General features: G+C 41.6%; 2 protein-coding genes across 4 annotated transcripts in view; both read right to left on the reverse strand.

Moving 5' to 3' along the window:
* Positions 1-456: 456 nt before the first annotated feature.
* On the reverse strand, positions 457-7,265 carry yy1b (YY1 transcription factor b). Of its 2 annotated transcripts, none has more exons than XM_073492270.1 (5): positions 6,565-7,265; positions 5,108-5,258; positions 3,983-4,043; positions 3,368-3,526; positions 457-1,594 (listed from the first exon to the last, which is right to left on the reverse strand). In XM_073492270.1, the coding sequence occupies exons 1-5, from the start codon at positions 7,124-7,126 to the stop codon at positions 1,412-1,414; spliced, it is 1,116 nt and encodes a 371-aa protein (XP_073348371.1). In that variant the 5' UTR covers positions 7,127-7,265; the 3' UTR covers positions 457-1,411. The 2 variants fall into 2 exon arrangements, with proteins under 2 accessions (XP_073348371.1, XP_073348370.1); XM_073492269.1 differs by having other exon boundaries at positions 5,108-5,270; positions 6,565-7,251.
* Positions 7,266-10,000: 2,735 nt separating this feature from the next.
* Positions 10,001-16,419, reverse strand: part of evlb (Enah/Vasp-like b) — a 47,163-nt gene continuing 40,744 nt past the window's right edge. Inside the window, exons 5-13 of one of the 2 annotated variants that reach the window (XM_073493139.1) lie at positions 13,565-13,632; positions 13,183-13,427; positions 12,909-13,012; positions 12,651-12,687; positions 12,416-12,467; positions 12,126-12,183; positions 11,982-12,042; positions 11,721-11,778; positions 10,001-10,135 (exon numbers count right to left, since the gene is read on the reverse strand). In XM_073493139.1, the coding sequence (XP_073349240.1) occupies positions 10,098-10,135; positions 11,721-11,778; positions 11,982-12,042; positions 12,126-12,183; positions 12,416-12,467; positions 12,651-12,687; positions 12,909-13,012; positions 13,183-13,427; positions 13,565-13,632 (721 nt within the window). In that variant the 3' untranslated portion in view covers positions 10,001-10,097. Of the gene's footprint in view, positions 10,136-11,720; positions 11,779-11,981; positions 12,043-12,125; positions 12,184-12,415; positions 12,468-12,650; positions 12,691-12,908; positions 13,013-13,182; positions 13,428-13,564; positions 13,633-16,419 lie in introns of both variants that reach the window. The other variant, XM_073493138.1, reaches the window with a different exon arrangement.

Genomic DNA, 16,419 nt, shown 5'->3' on the forward strand with positions numbered 1-16,419 from the left:
AACAGTGTGATCTGCTTTAATTATGGTTGTCAGTGGTGGTAATATTAGGGCTGCAATTGACTATCGCTTACAGTTATTTTTCTCAAAGCTATTGTCTGTTTAAGATATTTAAAAATGTGAAAAACACTGATTACACTAATTTCCCAAAGCCCTAGTCTTTCTTTACATTTCTCATTTTATCTTACTGTCAATGCAAAATCAAAAGATATTCAATTTATTACAAAGACAAGCAGCAAATGCTCACATTTGTGACGCTGCGATTACACAATGTTAAACATTTTTTACTTGATAACTGAATTTCGTGATTTAATATCAAAAGATTTCCCAATTAGCTTTTTAAATATACCTTCAGTTGTATTCAAAGGGGTAAAATATGCCAAAACATGCAGCACAGACTCTGTGTGTCAGAAGGAAGTCGTCTCAAACGAACAACAAAAGGATACACTTGTTAAAAGCTTGTGTATATTTCCACAGGGTTGGAATGACCCAGTTTATTGTGGGCAGTTGAGATACATGTGTGTAAATATCAACAAAGGAAGTTAATGGTTGACGTCTGTACATTACATTCTAACAAAGAAAGTGATGGTCTCGCAGTCAAATTCAATGTGCTCTCCAGATACTTCAACTGAGTCACGCTCCGAATAAGTTTATATTACTCATTCATCTGTGTAAAGACAGTTCATAGAAAATATAAAGCAACTCATGACTAAAAGTTTAATTGGTTAACACTTTAAATCACACCTCTATCTATGTCTACATAATTTCAATACAGCCATACAATACAAGTATACAAGGTTATTTTGTGGTTAGAGAAAAATACAACCAAAGGTATGGAAATGCAAACATACAGCTGTTTTTTTAAACTTCTCATACATGTGAAACAGGTCACACAAGGCCAGGAGGCCTTTTGTATCATAGGTACGATCTCGTAATGCAGGAGGGAAAAAAAAAAAAAAAAAAAAATCACCATTGTACTAAACATAGCCTGAGTCAAGTGTACAATATGCACACTTGAGGAAAATAAAAGCTATGTGAGAAAATAAAAATACTAATAGATTGCTGCTTCTCTCCTCACTCTGGTAAAAATAAGTCTCTGATGTTTGTCCATGAGTTCCATCTTCTGGCAGCCGACTGCCACTGGAGAAACAAAGGGACTGTGTTGGCTGGGGCTTCGGGGAGTAATCAGTGTGTTCCTCATCCAATATGACAGCAGAAGAGAGGGGGACGCAGGACGACTAGCTGAATTTCAGTGTTTTTGAGTTTGTTTTTTTTAATCCATCAGATTTTTTCATATAAATCAGTAAGTCTCAAGCTTTTCATTCCATCTTTGAAAGAGGTTTCACGTGTGCCGCCAGGATGCTGCTCTCTTCTTTCCTCCAATCGGCGTGGCCTGACGCTGGTGGATGGGCTCTCATTGGTTATTTTTGGCTTTGGCGTGTGTGAGGATGTGGGACTTTAGGTTGGTCGACTGCGCGAACTTCTTATTGCAGCCGTCGAAGGGGCAGACGTAGGGCCGGTCTCCAGTGTGGATCCGCACGTGTGTGCGCAGGTTGAAGTCCAGAGAAAACCGTTTCCCGCAGCCTTCAAAGGTACACTGAAAGAAGACGAGGAGATCGGAGGAGTCAGTCTTCACATTGATCATGCAGCAGTGTGCCTCCTGGGCTTAACTGACAATTTGTTAAACGTCTCCCTCAAACACCGACTGTCCAATCACTCTTGAACTCTTGCCCCTTGAATTTTAAGAAGTTTAACACTGCAGCCAACATTTATGTTTACGATCTCGCTAAGAGGATTAAAAAACTAACAGGATTCCTTGGTCAATCTGGGTGTTTAAAAAATGTTATTTCATTTTAGTTGTTGGCCTTTTAGCCTTTTATTGGATAGTGCAGCTGAAGAGAGGCAGGAAAGGGAAGAGAGGGCTGACATTCAGCAAAGGGCTCTTGGTTGGACTCAGCCTGAGTAGCACACTATTGTTTTTGTCTTAATGTTAATTTTATGTTTTACTCGGCTTAATCTATGTTGATGTATTTTATGTCACATATTATATTGTCTCCGTTCAAATGTTTTATGACTCTTTTGCATGTCTGTTCATTCTACATAGACAAAGTCTAAAAAAATAAATAAATAAATAACAAAAAACTCCAGCCAACTCACCCAAAATACATCGGTGTTCATCCTTTAAGTCTGTTCTCTCATCATGTTAAAGTAAAAAATACATGTTTTTATGTTCTCTTTTCTTTTTGTTTGTTTTTACTCGTTACTTTCAGTCATTATTCTTGATTATTGGTCTTAGTCATCATTATAGTCACTGTCTGATGTGGCTGCTTGTTGACGTCTGTCTTAATGTTAGTTTTATTTTGTATCATGTGTATTATTCCTCAAAAAGCCTCCCCAGGGACAGGGAAGTCAAACTAGCCACAGCTAGAAGACTGATCCACGTTGCATCAGTTGCATGTTAATCAGATGTGACAATGCCTACATGTATTGACCCTGTCGAATAAACTGATAAAAAAGATAAATGCTGTGTGATGGCACTTCCTGAGCAGCCACACAGGGTGACGTAAGAACAAATTTACAGTCTGAGCTCACATTTTCCCTACCAAACTGCTACGACACTGCAATACAGAAACAATCCTGAATCTCTTCTCAATCAGTTGGTGAGTGTGCTGACTTTTCACCTGTAGCAACCAGCTTCAGTCTGTGTTTTAGCACAATACTGTGTTTGTAACATGATACATCGACCTTCATTTACAGGATTCTGGTTTTAAGATGCGAGCCAGATGGAAAAGTTGTTTTCCACCAACTTATGGAGCTAATGTTAGCTCAATTAGAGAGCTACTTAGCTACAGCTGTTAGCGTCAGCAGCTGTCATTTCAGCCCGCAAAATCGACAGCTGTGGAGCAGCAATGAGAAGCCTGCTTTTGTCTGCATCTTTTTGAAAACAAAGACCCACTGTTTCAAAACACTTTTGAGAACTGGTGGTTAATCTGCATCGTTATCATTGAAAGCCACGTATGTGCAAGAAGAGACGGGCTTTGGGATTGAACAGCAGCCAATCAAAACGAACAAATTTAAATGCCAAAATACCAGCCAATTTACATTATTTTGATTGAGATACGTTAGTGTTTATAAAGTGTACAGTTCATGACAGAATTGTGGAGCAGGTTTTAAGATCAGGCAAAGTTCTGCTTGCATTCATTACTGATGGTGATATATTCAGAACCCCATGAGCCAACATTTACATATCATCCCATTCTCCGTAGCTTGATTTTGGCTTCAAACTGTGATGGGCTTATGTGCTTAAAATGTACAAATATAGTGAGTGTATCAGTATGCGGAGGAGTGTGAAGTTCGTCCAGATGCCAACCTGGAAGGGTTTCTCCCCCGTGTGAACAAGTTGGTGACGTTTGAGTTTGGAGCTCTCGACGAACGCCTTGCCGCACTCGGCGCAGACGTGCACGCGCGGGCCGTGGGTGTGGAGATGCTTCCTCATGGCTGAGTTATCCCTGAACATCTTTGTGCAGCCCTGGGGATCAGAGAAAGTGCAGAACAGAGTTGACAAACAGCGCAGACGGGCAAATAATGTGAGGTTCTTTGTAGCAGGCTTGTAAACTGTGAAGTGCTGCACCAAAAGGGGTTTTGTTTCCTTGTACACAAATATAAATGTCAAGTGTCCTTGGCATTCTCTGTTGTTTCTGTTAATCAGGTTTAAATCCTGAAAAGATGTGGCGCTGCCTCTTTTATTCCCTTGAAGTGCTAATGTACCTTTAACAGCTTCAACCTCCTTTACATTAGCTAAACACGTCGAGTTCAGATGAGGTTTGATTGTTCTTGTAAGTACATGAAAATCAATTCACTCAAGTGCTTTTTTCACTTTCAAATAAATGTTCAATTACACAGAAAGCAAGACTATCAAGCTATTTACTCTTATTTCAGCAAAGTGGTGACAAAGCTCCTTTGGGGACAAAATCGTTAAACTCACTTTATGAGGGCAAGCTATCGTCCGGGGAGCATCGTCCTCTTTGACTTTCCTGGGCTTCATCCTGTTTAGAAAAAAAAAACAAAAGGGCACATTTTGAAGCTTTTAAACAAACAAAAAGGAACACAACATCCCTGTAACACAAACACTCATGTCATCTGGTAGTCCTGTTTTTAATGTTGATTTTTTCAGTTAATCAATAACCAGTATCAGTAAGAGCGAGTCTGTTTGAGCAGATGTATCCCCACTTGACATTTCACCCTGTGATGAAACATGTTAACAGGAAAGTGAAGTTATTATGGTAAACAGTTACATAATGACGCTGCTTTCCATTTGGATGACCTGCACTTAAAAAAGCTAAAAAGCTGAAGTGGTTAGTTGATTAATCTGCAACAATTATAATAATTACTTTTTGTTACAGCTCCTCAACTGTTCATATTAGCTTTTTTTAATCTTTGGTTTTAAGCTTCTGGTTGAACAAACAAGCCATTTAATTGTCATTTTTTAAATTATTTCCTGACATTGTACAGACTATACAATTCAAACAAAAAGACTGGGTGAATAATCAGCAGAAAAAATAATAACTGCAGCCTTTCTTCTTCTATATCTATCATTATTTATTGCACGCTGGTCTTTTAGCACAGAGTATCCCACTTTTCACACACATTGTTTGAGTGTGTAACAAATAAATGACTGAATCTTAAAAAGGGGCATCATGTAGTTTTAGAGAAGAAATTCAAACTCAGAATTTTAATATTTACAATATAAATTAGCTAATAATGCAAAGTCAGGAATATCTATTTTTCCCATAACTGAATGAACAAGCTGTTCTCAGAGGAAAATAAGGTCCCAGAACACTGTTTGAAGCTAGAAAGGTGGCAGGGTCCGCCACATATGAACAAAATAAAACAGTATGAAATCAATGAAGATCTTTCTCTCCTGATTAAAATTTCTTCCCCAAAACGACATAGTGTACCTTTAAATCTTGGGAGTACATTAAAAAAAAAATCTGTTTCACTATATTTCACCTTTGTGATTTAATGGGGCTTCACAATGACTGTCTCCTCAGGAAACATGTGTTTGCATTCGGGAACCAGTTCTGCACCAGAGACCCGGACACACACTCACCTGGCAAACTCAGCCAGCTGTTTTGGGTCTGAGAGGTCGATCCCTGGGATGCCACCAGGGGGAAGCTTCTTCCCTGTCATGTACTCGGAGTAATCCGGAGGGGAGTTCTCCCCCACGATCTGCTCCTCCACCACTGACTCATGGTCAATGTCTTTATTATCATCTAGAAATACATTACAGAGACTGAACCGATAACATAGTGGTTTTTCCTTAGCTACAAGTCTGAGGGAGGGCAAAACAACCTGCAGCTGCCTCGGCCATCAGGATGTACTAAAAGCCACATTAGTGTTGCATAATTCACTGTACTGTAATATTCTGCACATTATCCATTTTGCACATTGTGTTTTGCAGGTTTCTACATTGTAAAGTATCAACAAAAGCTAATAGTACCTGAAGCTGAACATGCAAAACAACAGAGGATGACATAAAGACAAGTTAAGTTAAGCAGAGCTACAACCAACAGAAAGGAAAAATATTAAAATTTATGTTCATTTCGACTATAATTTTACTAAAAGGTGAGATTTTTGCAAGTACAGGAAATAAAAGCTGAAGGAAACATATCTAAACCCTGGCTGAGAGACATGCACTTGTAATTTACATAAAAAAAATATATAATGCATCGGCAAAATAATGCATGGACTCCTTCACTTTAGAGTAAAATAAGCAAAACATTCAAAGTACAAGTACTTTAAACCAGCCAGCAGAGTGCACTAAAAATAGCTTGTGTCCTCAATAACAACACGAACAGGTAAACTGTCAGTAACACGCATCCTGACCAGATTGTGTCTTCACCTGACCTGTGCAATATCACGAGCACCCTCAGATAAATCTCTCCCCCCCCCCCCCCCCCCCCCCCCAGGGACTGATTGATCACCCACAGATCGATATTACTCTGCTCGCAGCAGCAGCTAGCCTGACGCAGACGCAAAGCTGAGCTACCACCGACAGCTACCAGAGCTAACTGCTAACCCGAGCGGACCCTGACTCACCATTTCACGCACATTAAACGTCCACACGCTTCCTCTGACCCTCCGGCGGTACTTTAGATAAAGCTAAGCCCCATTTTCTCCTCAGTTTTTGCGGCCTGCACACCTCTCAGACCGTGCTACCCCCACACCCCCACCTCCAAACCCCCCTCAAGCACCGCCGCCATCTCTGCCTGACCGCGACTATCGCCATTTTTTCGGGGCCGCCGCCATACTTACTCGTCTCGGGGAATATGGCGGCGCCCAGCAACACCTAAAACATGGCCTCCCTTCAAAACAAAAACATTTCGCCGCGGTGCGATCGGGGTTTCGCATCGAAAACGCGCGTTATTCGTCGCTTTTCGCAGCGGTGCGACGGGAGCAGCTCCAGGAACTAGTCTGGTGCAGCAGGACAACGCCCAGGCGACGAGGCCTCATGCAACGGCTAACAGCGGTTCTGACAGAACAACAACCGAGCCCGGCGGTACTTACCCGAAGCCCACATCGTGACGGAAAACTCCCCCTCCAGTGTCTTTATTTGCACCTGCTTCTGTTCCCATTTTCTCCCGCCGGCCTCCGCTCCGCTTAAATAGCTCTTTTTGCCCGCTTTCTTGCCACCGGCGCCGCCGCCTCCCCGTTTCACCCGACCCACCGAGCTCTTCCCGGCCACGGTCACCAAAGTCTGCTCGATGTACTCGTCCTCCACCCCCGGAGCCGGCACCGGGATGAGGATCTGGTCCTCGAACCCGCTGCCGCCGTCCGTGTGTAGGTCCGAGTCGTCCCCGCCGACCACCTCCTCCCGGGTCTGGACCAGGATCACCTCCTGATGGTGGTGGTGGTGGTGGATCGAGTTGGGGTCGTCCGTGACCAGCGGCTGGAGCGCGATCATGGGCTGCCCGTCGTCGTCGTCGTCGTCGTCGTCATCCCCGCCGACCACCGTGGTCTCGATAGTCTCCACCGGTATCGTTTCCACCTCTATCTCGTGGAGCTCCACGATCTCGGCCGGCATCTCCGAGCCGTCTGTCTCAATGTACAGAGTATCTCCTGATGCCATGTTGAATTCCGCCAGCTTGCCTCTCTCATTCACGCCGTGTTGTGCTCCTTTTTTTGGGACCTCACAAACACACTCACACACACCCCCGGCGCTGCTCCTGCCTCCGTCTCTGCTCCCTCTTCTTCGATAACAACTCTCTTCACTCCGTCCCACGCCACTTCTCGTCGCCACTATGCTCTCCAGCCCCCGAAACATCGCGAGACTTGGGGTGAAACCCACAGTGCTGCTGGTCGAGGTGGTGGTGGTGGTGGTGGTGCCAGGGGGTTCCCAAACTGTGTTGACACGAGGTTTAGTTATATTTATCACAAAAAAAACTGTTATCTAAACCAGGTTTCTTTTTTAAAAAAGAAGATTTTTCTTTTATAATTGATTTAACGGGTAAATTACATAACGACTGATCAAAGTGTTCTAGGAATAAGGGATGTAATTAGGCCATTATTGAACTTCAGACTCAGTCAAATGAGGATTTTGACAGTGAAATGTAGCAATATAAATAGCAGTTTTCCACCACACATGATTAGATCCCAGTATTATATAATAAAAGTAGCTTTTTAAGCTGGAAAACCCAAGTATTCATGTTGAATGGGATGAAATGGAAAAGCAAGCTTTGCAAATCCAGCAAACTTTTTGTTTTCTTTCAAAAGAAAATGTTAATAGACCTGATTGATTGATCATTTAACTGGTTTTACTTTACCTTTTTTTTTAACAGAAACTTGCATTTTCCCCCTCATCAAATAAAAGAGTTTATTAGGAGTCAAGCTTTAATTATCAGTTCTGTTACCTCAAGTATACAGTATGGCGATAAATCAACTCTGCGCTCGCTGCAGCACTTTCGTCTATGATTAGATCAATAGAATGATAATCTAAATATAGTGACACTGACTGTGGACATATATGGGTGGCCAATTAAAGGACAAACACTGCTGCTGCACTGCTCACTATGGGCTCAGTCCTCCCAGCATGATGCATCCGTGTCCACACCTCAGTCAGTGATGATGCTTCAGCAGATTTTGCAACCCTGTGAATCACACTGCACTTTCTCAAGAGTTTGCACACTTTATTGACATTGTAGTCTGCAGTGTTCTGATCAACCCGCCCAAATATTGTGTGTACACGACAAAGCTGTGGCTATTATGTAGCGATTTTAAAGGTGCACTGTTTAGTTTCGGAGAAGAAATTCATACTCTGAATTCTAATATTTACGATATTTATGAGGTTATAATGCAAATTAGAAATATCTATCTTTTCCATAACCTGATAAACAAACCCGAGAACACTGTTTTAAGCTAGAAAGGTGGCAGGGTCCGCCACATATAAACAAAGTTAAACACCACAGACCGTGTTGTCTTTTAAAGTCATTTTGTTTATTAGCCATGAAAACAAAAATAGTTTATTAGTTTGTTTAGGCATTAAAAAAAACAGTCAATGAAGATCTTTCTCTTCTGATTAAAATGTCTTCCCCAAAACTACATAATGCACCTTTAAGAATACGTTTCAACAATGTAGGTATATGCTAGAGCTGATAAAGTATGTTAGTGTTAAGAGGCTGCAGCAAATAGGGAACACAGCAGAAGCCTGTGGTTGAATCTGTGAAGTGGTGTTATAGTGAATTTTACATATGCAGAAAATTACAACAATGCTTTCATAAACACCCAGTAGATAAATAAACTAATTCATACAGAATGTACGACATTAAATAATTTGGGTTCATCTTTTGAATCTGCTTAACAGATATTTTTGCAGGATCCTACATTGTGTGCAACACTCGAATAACACAATAAGGTTGCACAGAAGCGGCTCAGATGTTTCACACTTCTCGGCGCTGCACCAGCTGACATTTATGGCACCTATTCAAAGAGCCCGTGTTTCTGTGCTGGAAAAGAAAAATTACAGTCGGACAACAAAAAAGCACCAGACAGCCAAACAAGCACAAAAGGAAAAGAGACGGCCTCGTTTATCCAAGACATTGTTCACAGTTTTATTTGAATTCATTTTAAACTTGGTGCGTTTCTTTTTTTTTTTTTTTTGTCGTTGTTGTCAAACCAGGAAGCACTTTGTCATAAAAGGAGAGAATAAAATGAACAATACTTCACCATATCCTTGCAGCCAATAAACATTTTATTAACAACATGATCACAAATACTCTAGTGTATTATTTAATTTTTTTTTTTTTTCGTTTATAAGATTGCAATATCCAAAGAAGTTTATTCCACCCTCGGTTTTTCAGGTCAGAGCCTGTTTTTTTCTGCCGTGGTTCCACACATATCTGTGTTGGCGAAAAAGGATAAAAAACCTTTTTAAAAAAAACATTTCAGGTTATAGATGATGAGAAAAAACACTTTTTGGATGTGCTTGCAACTGTATCTAAAACAAAAAAACAAATGAAAACAACCAATATAAAATACAAAAGGCTGACATAAAATGATGTGCAATAACAAAGATCGACATTATCATTACTATCATATTCTCATTATCACTTCCTCATTGTTACCATTGCACTCACTACACTACTACTACTCATATTAACAGTACATTGACAATCATAAAAATGATAGTGATGATAATGAAAATGATAGTAATAATAATAAAAAAAGTCGTGAAAAAACAAAACCAATAAAATAAGTTTTATCCATTTTCCTTTGGGCCGAGGACAGAGGGCGAGCTGGGCGAACGAACAGACAGAAAATGTTAAGAAATCAGAGTAATCAGTGCGAGAGTGTGCCCCGTTCACGTCCATCTCTCCCAACAAACAAACCTAACGTTAACACAGACATGTCTGAGGTGTTACAGCAACGTTGCTGCGTTGCTTCAACACCACAGCTGAAACAGGATGAGCAGATGTCACAGTTTGGGCCTCCGTTCCCGACTTCTCTTCCTCCTCCTCCTCCTCTTCCTCCTCAGGGCCACAGCAGCTACTGCAGGGGCAATGTTTTCGAAAAGGTGGTTCATGTCGGGGAGTGTCTCTGAGAGATTATGTCGTGCTAATTCGACTGAGTTCATGTCTAATGGCTGCAGACAGAGGAGAGAAAACAGGGACAAAGTTAGGTTTGATAATGCAGCACAGATTAATAAAAATGCTCAGTACATAACACCCAGTTTACATTGTTGTCAGTGGGGACATGAGGTGACAGTTTAGTCATGACAAGCTGGAGTAAACCTACATATCCTGTGACACCAGCTCTGTAGGGAGTGTTATGGAAAATGTAGGATCCAGTGTTTCTGAAGCTTGATCTACAAAACAGACTAAAAGTTGGGATAATCTGGGCTTCTGCTGCTTCAATTGTGGGCGTTCAGTTTAAAGAGGCAGTGAGCGATTCTGGAGAAAGATAGTTGATTGTTGAGGTTGTCAAAATTGTGGTATTTGATGATGTAGGAACGAGATGTGTTGGTATTTATTGACCTAAGAGTTGGACTCAGTAATTAACCTTTTACCAGAATCGCTTACACAAAGGGAGTGTGACCTCGGACTGTGTTAATTACTCCGCTACATCTTTACTTAGCAAATAGTTGCTTGCTGCTATATTAATGTTCAAAATCTCATATATGGCACCTTAAAGATCTGTCCCCTGAGTGAAAGAGTAAAGACAGTGTATAAACCACAAATTGACTGCAAATGACCCTGTCAGTGATACAGACTGACAATGTCATAAACATCTCTGTGCTACAGGTTGTTTATTCCTGCATTTTCTCTGTGTGTGCCTATTTTAAACCATTGACTGACAACGTGATCACCCACAGTATTCATATTTGTCCTTGATGAGTCATCACATTATGAGTCAACATTATCATTACATCGTCTTTCAAAACATGGTACCTTGGTACTTAATCGAATGAATTGTCAGTTGCAGTTTATTAAGGATTAGTCTGTAAAGTTATTATTCTATACTGTTATTCTACTGTGTGATATAATTATATGTCTGATAAATGTGCTGCAGTCAATATAACACAACATTTAGTCGATTATCAAGATTATTTTGTAATAAACTCTAATTTTAATTACAATATGGTAAAAATATATGTATCAGGATTTTTTGTATTGCAATCACTTGTCATAATAAACACTTGATTCTATAATGTACAGTAATATTTATCCTTTGGTAATGTATTATTATTATATATTGTATAATATATGTCTAATAAATGTGTTACTATATGTGTCTCTATAATGTTATATTCGTGAGTTAATACAAATGTCAGGTCTGCAGAGGATATTATTCAGGAGGTTTTAATTCTACATGAATACATTCGAACACACTATATTTAGCTAATTCAGATGTCATTTTATTATAGTTACACAATCAGTGTAGCTGCATTATCCATTCATTTATTCACAATGACACACAAATGACTGTCAGGGCTCTGATAATGATTCTTATAAGTGAGCTGTTGATGGATCCAGTTTCCATGTTCAGGTTTCTGTGACTCTAGTGCGACCTAGTGGCCACAGCCCTACATAACGACCCGACTCCCCATCATCCCACCGGTTGGATTTTCCAATTAAATAATCATTAGCATAAATTAGCAGCGAGACAGTGTTCCTAAATGATGACTGATTATCCCTCGTGAGCGTTTTTCAAGAGCAAATTAAACATACCATCAATGATTTCATCCTTCACTTTGTGCAATTCACGAAACACCTCTTCCAAGATTTCCTGATGGCGGATAAAACAAATAGATACAGATACATCAGTGTTCATAATACATCACATATTTCTTTATTCACTTGAACTCGCAAACCACTTCTGACAGACAGATTATTTTTGTTGTGACAGGCCAAAACATAAGGGAGATTAAAAAACACACATCGCTCTTTCAAACTTTGTCTCGTGGTTGGAGTTCTGTGTATTTTCTTTACCTGTTTCATTCTGTCAAGGTCTAACGAGTCTGTGTCACTGCCACCTCCCCCGGGCCGTACCCTGCACGATACAGAAATCATTCTCCGTTAGATTCACTGTCACTGTTCTGCTTCACAGACACGTATCCGATGGGCTGTGCTCACCTTGAAACCATCGACCTGTCTGCGGAGTTAGCCCGGTCCCACGGCTTCTTTGCACCATCTAGACGACAGAACAACCAGCAGGGATTCACTGATATGTCAACATAACAGACAGATAGACCGATACTCTCTGCTCAGTCATCATAATCACCACCATCATCATCATCGGTCTCCTTTCAAGTGTTTTGCTTCACCAGTTAAAAAGAAGCAGGAGGAGGTTTTTCGTCAGATAACAAAAAACACAGATGCATTTTGTGACGTTGTGATGTAGCTGACTGCTCAGTTTTCCCCACCTGTGGCGTTCTGTCCACTCCGGGTGCTGGGTGACGGACAATTTGGGTCATCCTAAAGGCAGACGCAAGGATTAATAAGCATCACAATCATCATCGCCTTCAGCAATCCCACCTGTTTCCTTTATCTGACTGCAATGTTCATTATTATGCTCGTCTTATTACCACAACATTATCATGATCCCTACCGACACCAGCCTAATGAATCAATAACCACCGCTGTTTTCCATCCACTCACATTTTGGCTGTCCTCGGGCTTCTCTGAAGCTGCTTTCCTTCTGGGGAGAAAGAAGAAGCCTCAAGTAAGATCAGGGCATCTCATCCAAACCCATGAAGATCAATCATTTAAACAAGTGTCGTAATAATAGTAATAATAACGCCTAATGAATCCTGAACCGCACATCGATTAAAGGCTTTAATTATCAATTATGTCTAACTGTGGCCGCAGGATATCAATGCAAAATGCTTTGTGGTTTTCTCAACTCAGTGCTCTGACCTTCGCGCCAACAGAGCGTTCATCTCCTCCATCAGCCCTCCTCCGCTTCCTCCACTCGTTCGGTTGGCTTCGTTTTTGGCGCTTTGAGAGCTGCTGTCCTCAGGCTGAGGAGAGGAGAGGAGAGGAGAGGAGTTCAAATGTACTTGTTATTCTATGATATGTACAAATATTAAACTTTTCAATTATGTCAGTCAGGTCTGGTGAAGATAATCCAATTATTTCCTGCCTGACTTCATCAAAACATCAAAGCGGCAGTGATAAATTGTTGCCTCACTCTTTGAACGCGGCGCAGTTTGGCTCCGGCGATCATAGCGGCAAGACCCGTCTGGGCCGGGGGCTCGTCCCCGTGAATCCCTCCGCCCATGGGAAGCGGAGGTGGCAGAGGAGGCTGGGGCGCCATGGCTGAAGGTGGCGGAGGTCCCGGCGGCGGTGGAGGAGGAGGAGGACCACCCATCATTGGTGGAGGCATCACTGGGGGGGCCACGGAGAGCACAGCAGGGTGGCCCTGGAAAGGAGAACCTGGAGGGGAAGTTTGACACGTGAAGTCTCAATCTGTCTCTATGTATCTGCACTCATAACTGTGAAAAGCACTTTGATGATGAAAACCTATCTTACTGTATAAACTCCAGCTGACATGTGCTCTTTTATGTGAGTACCTGAGTTGGACGACCGTCGCTCCCGCTCCATGTGCGCCTGCATCTGCTGCTGCTGCTCCATCATCTGCCTAAAGGGACATGACGGAAACACTTAATATCACGAATGTCACGCCTTTTCTGTGATTCTGCCACTTCATTATGCTCCAGGAGCAGTGCAGCCAAGGAGAAAAGTCCCCCTGCTGAAAATAGTAAAAGTGGCAAGTAATCTAATAAAGCTCCAGACACGGTAATAACAGCAGGATCCCCTGGGCAACAAGTGGTGACCAAACACACAGCACACAGAACAGAAGAAGTTAAACACATTTCCCCTTCATGAAGTTTCAAGTATGGAGCATGAATGATTTATTTACGACCAATATTCACTCTCCTTTCAGCTCCTCCTCTCAGACTAAATGCTCAGTTATGTTCAACAGCAGGTCGCTAACTTTGTTCGCCTGTTGTTTTGTGCTCTCAGGTAGTTTACAAGGGATGTTAATGATTAATGATTCATCGATTAATCAGAGGCAGGCACAAATACCATAAAACAATATTTTACAATAACAGATTACAGATACTTTCTTTTCAAATATATCCAAATAAAACACAAAATACTGCTATGAGAAAATGTATCTAATTAAAATACAAGTAATTTGTCATTTAAAAAATGAACAGTGACGGACAGGAGTGCCGTAATTAAAATAAAGTCATTACTTTGTGTTATTTCGCAGCTTTAACATCTTAAAGGTGCACTACGTAGTTTCAGAAAAGAAATTCAAACTCAGAACATTTACATAAATATCTAGACAGTTTGTTTATTCAGCTAATTCAGTCGTGAAAATCAATCAGTGCATCTTTCTTTTCTTTCCCTAAACTACACAGTGCACCTTTTCCCCCAGATTCCCTATGTTTACACGTAGCAGCATAACATTATCCCAGCGTTTGAGCGTCAGTTGTAAGCTATTGCCCAGAACTGGTAGAGGAAAACAAAGATTAATGATGCTGATGAAGGCCTCGTCAGCAAAAACACAATGCCCTTTTCTCTCCAGCTGAACAACAAAGTTGAATGTAATGAAAAATATGTCTTTCTTCGTAGCTTGCTGCTGTTTAAGAGTTTACTTCCAATGACTTGATTATTTTCTGAAAAACTGCATCTAAACTGTGGCAGATGGGCTGATTTCCTCTGTTGCTGTCATCGCGCTGAAGGCAGCTTTGATTTGTGCAGCTTGAAGACTTTACCTGACACGAAGTCACCTCTCTGACATCTATATAACAACTTTTTTGGCATTTCTCGACACTTTCCCTTTGCACCTTTACAGCACGAAGCAAACGTCTATCTCCTCTACTGTCCAAACCCATATCGCTCTCTCCTTCATCTCCGTCCATCTCCTGCTCTCCACCTCCCTCATCTCCCCTCACATCTCCCGTCTTTGATGTGAGAAGCATATGTATGTCACGACTCAGGAGAGGGCGAGAGAAAGGAGACAGCTCGTGGACAGGAAGTGGAATTTTCCAGCTGTGTGTTGGAGAGCAGAAGTGCTGAGTTAGCAAACCTCCCCGATGTGACAGCAGTGCGCGCAGCAGGAGCAGAGCTGCTGAGCAACACTGTCCTGCGACCGCCGGAGAGAGTTGAATTAATTTGCATCCGCTGACACACAAACACACACACACAAACACATGCACACACAATCCCGAAATCCACGCGCATATAAGCACACAATCTCCCCACACAATCAGCGACCTAATCCTTTGTGCCAGAGGTACAGTTTAGCAGACACGGGATCAGAGAGAGCCGTAACTCCCATCATATTTGTTCTCTTAAGCCCTGGCATTTGGCATTTGGATGAACCAATAGGCTGGCCTGAAAATAGGTTTAAAAACAGCAACAAAGACCTAGTTGTGTCTCTGAGGAAGAGCAGCCACAGTGGGGAGAAACGCAGGCCGTTTGGTAAAGCGACGGATCATTGCCTCAAGCATCGTTTCAAATAGTAGATTCAGAAGAAGGAATGTGTTTTAGCCCTCTTCCTAAAGCTCACAGTCTTTATCCCACTGTTAACCACTGGAGTTTCAGTCCCATGAGGGGCGGCAGAGGGTATTAAGGGCAGTAGAGGGATGAAAGAGAATAGGAATAAAAAGTCACTAAGGCCAGTCTGTCCGCTTATCTCAGTTCATATTCTGTGTGTGTGACAGGTTGTCAGACACATGCGACCGCACTCGCTACCATAATCCTAACCTCTAAACTCGTTTTGGACCGAGTTCGCTTAAAGTTCGCCCACCAGGCCTGAGGATGATTTCGTTAAATTTTCCCGAACGAGCCTTCCTACAGTACAAGAGGTCTCACAGGTAAACATCTTAGAGGCAAGGCGGTAAATGTCACATCACTGCGGGGACGATCTAAACGTAGCTCGCAATCTTTTATCTCATCCTTTGGAGTATCGCTGTGAGTCTGAAAAAGCGTTTTGTTATGAGCGACGGGATCCTTCATGAAAACACAATGTTCTGGCTTTATTGGAAAAAAAAAATGTGATGCCTAAAATCAGAATCTGATGACAGCTGTGGGGCTGTTTGCTTATGTTGCCAGGCTGCTTTCAACCTAGTCCACAGTTTTTAAGCATTCAAATCTCACTTTATATTCATATTTAAAGGGGCTGTAGTTCATATTTTTATATTAACAAGGCAACACATGACTAGTGTGTGTTAAGAGGGGCCACTAGTAGTTACATATCAACAGAGAATTATCACCCGACTGCACTTACTGTCAGCTTTTACGGAGCATTTTAGCATCTGCCAGCTTATTGTTTTGGTTTTAGAGCCCATAATGGTTTACTTTTACCGCTCTCATATACTGTATAGTGTCATTTTCAGAAGTGCACCTGACC

This window comes from Pagrus major, chromosome 22 (genome assembly GCF_040436345.1).
Source record: "Pagrus major chromosome 22, Pma_NU_1.0".
In the NCBI taxonomy this organism is placed as follows: domain Eukaryota; kingdom Metazoa; phylum Chordata; class Actinopteri; order Spariformes; family Sparidae; genus Pagrus; species Pagrus major.

What these genes read in the sequence shown, in the direction of transcription:
- yy1b (XM_073492269.1), bottom strand. Translation starts at nt 7,126, where the DNA reads ATGGCATCAGGAGATACTCTGTACATTGAGACAGACGGCTCGGAGATG. An exon ending in CGTCACGATGTGGGCTTCGG is followed by an intron (nt 5,271 to 6,564) that starts GTAAGTACCGCC and finishes ATGTATTTCTAG; the next exon opens with ATGATAATAAAGACATTGAC. An exon ending in CGGGGGAGAAACCCTTCCAG is followed by an intron (nt 1,595 to 3,367) that starts GTTGGCATCTGG and finishes GTCTTCTTTCAG; the next exon opens with TGTACCTTTGAAGGCTGCGG.